The 2500-nt window shown below is 33.4% G+C and overlaps 1 protein-coding gene across 1 annotated transcript in view; it reads left to right on the forward strand.

Moving 5' to 3' along the window:
- LOC135197478 (G-protein coupled receptor GRL101-like) overlaps positions 1-2500 on the forward strand; it is a 367490-nt gene that overhangs the window by 144082 nt on the left and 220908 nt on the right. The window contains exon 8 of the mRNA XM_064224543.1: positions 1050-1148. Coding sequence (XP_064080613.1) covers positions 1050-1148 — 99 coding nt within the window. The remainder of the gene's footprint in view (positions 1-1049; positions 1149-2500) is intronic.

Raw genomic sequence — 2500 nt, forward strand, 5'->3', positions numbered from 1 at the left:
TAGTATACGAATCTAAAAATATTTACTTTGACTCATGTAATTTATATATTGCATCCTTTTCAGATTTTTAGCCAAAATTGGTATACATCAGCTATCGAATTTCGGGCAAGATCATCTTTTTCAATTTCACTTTACTCCTCGTGAAGATAGATATTTTCTATATTAGGTAAAGCTACAAATATTAATCATTTCAAAATTATATCGGTATTGAAATGATGGAAGCGTTATTATCTTCTTGTAACGACATACACTTTGATGGAACCGACTGAAGTAAAGGAACTTACACATGACACGCGTTCATTCACGTTACTGAAGTCTTTGCACATTGTATTCCGGCCAGCTGACCTTGTCCTAACCCTGCTGTCTTTCAGTGGGCCAAACGTCAGAAAATAATCAACCTTTACATTGTATTTACGTGCGTATTGTTAGCTTAGTTAGATTAAAGTGATAAACCAAACAGAATTTTCTTTCACAAATAGTTTATATGCCTGTTTCCTCTTGAGCAAATGTTATTCTTAACGGGATTAGCAGTGTTCCATATTATTGTATCTGGACACTTGGATTCAAACTGAACTGTCTTCATCAATTAAGTTCCCCTTCGATATTCGCAAGGTTACATGAAAACAAGGGTCTGAACCTTAAATAAGGTTACGAAAGTTTGTTCATGTGCCTTTGCTCTAGCGTGTACCAGACTCAGTTCTCACTTTGGCCCCACTGCCCTAACATTATGTAAGCAATGTACAGGTTCCCGGTGCCTTATTTACAATCCAGACAAATTTTAAGTTCTTATGCGGGAGGTTTGTACAAGGATATCAGCAAATGTTTTGTCCATTATGGAAAAAAACCGTCATCATTACGCACGTTTCTTATGGTATGAAGTAGATATAAGGGTTTAAATTGCTTCAGATATCTTACTTTCGCTGTAATTATTCGCTGTAATAATTATTTTACATCTACAGTTGTATGTTTTACTTAGCATATTCGTTATTGTTCTGCCGAGGAGATATATCACACATGATTTCGCTGATTGAGTCATCTGCCCTTTACAGGAGACTTCGCTATCTGTGGATCAGGGGCTCGCGTCCATCGCTATTATTGGTGTGACGGCTGGCCTGACTGCACCGATAATCAGGCAGATGAGCTTCACTGTGAGTTAATCTGTCAAACAGTTTAATCTTCATCATTAGCTTCTGATACATTCAAGTTATAGATCGTTGTTGTGCATGCAACAATAATGCTTGTATTATTGCACTTATTTCGCTTAAGCACAGGTAAGGAACGAAATACCCTTAAAAATGGCACAGTTGAGATTTGTATTTTTTCAGCTCGCCCTTTTCAACATAATAATGAGAAAAAGAATGTAATATATATATATATATATATATATATATATATATATATATATATATATATATATATTCACTTACATATGCGAAACATTTTATATTCATAAATATGAAACCAAAATTTATTTAAAACAATATTTGTATTTTATATATATATATATATATATATATATATATATATATATGTATGTATATATATATATATATATATATATATATATATGTATATATATATATATATATATATAGAGAGAGAGAGAGAGAGAGAGAGAGAGAGAGAGAGAGAGAGAGAGAGAGAGAATATACATCCAAACATGAGTTTTTGTTGTGAAGGGCCATATGCACTGCTTTGAATTTGTGGCACGAATATTCAGAATGCTGTATGTGATAGTGAGTAAATGTGTCTAAAAATGGGGAAAGAGACCTGCTAACCACCTGGAAGTTATTGAAAGTTCCGGCCCATGAGATGAGGTCTGAATGATAGGGTATCTTTGTGGGTCTTTGTAAAGCCATAAAGTAAGGTAGTTTTGGATTGATTACTTTGTATTTCTCCAGTAATTCGGTGCTCTTTTTGTCTTTGCCATTTAATATTACCTTTTTTTTAAATTCTGCCAGAACGTTTTGGACGAGATTTCTTGTTGATTTATCATGTGTGTTTTTATTAGTGAGGAGCTGTTTAATTTTGCTAGCGTGAAATCCCCCTGTGGGTTATGCCCCAGTAATTCTCTGTTTATCCATTCTTGGACCATGGACTCTTAAGTGACTTGTTCCTTCACTTAGAAGTTGAACCTCTTTTGCTCTTGTGCATATATCTTAAGTCGACATCCTCCTCTGAAAAGTGAACTTAGTACTCAGTGGTTAGCTCCAAAAGAGTTAGGTCCTAGACTTGCTTCTCTTAAAGACCTGATATTTAATTTCCCTTATTTTAAAGTTTTTTGAGTTTTATAAATTTTATGTTTTCTGTACGTTAACCGCTCTTTATTTGCTATTTTTTCGCTCGATTTTCTCGTTTTCGCGTTTGACATAAAATTGTGTGGCACCATGCTTTGAATAATGGTGGGTTTATTAATGTTTCATTTAAAGCGTTCTTTCCCTTTATTATTGTTATTATTATTATCATTATTTTTTTTTTTTTAAATAATGGCAATTTCAGC

Source organism: Macrobrachium nipponense, chromosome 21 (assembly GCF_015104395.2).
Source record: "Macrobrachium nipponense isolate FS-2020 chromosome 21, ASM1510439v2, whole genome shotgun sequence".
Taxonomy (NCBI): domain Eukaryota; kingdom Metazoa; phylum Arthropoda; class Malacostraca; order Decapoda; family Palaemonidae; genus Macrobrachium; species Macrobrachium nipponense.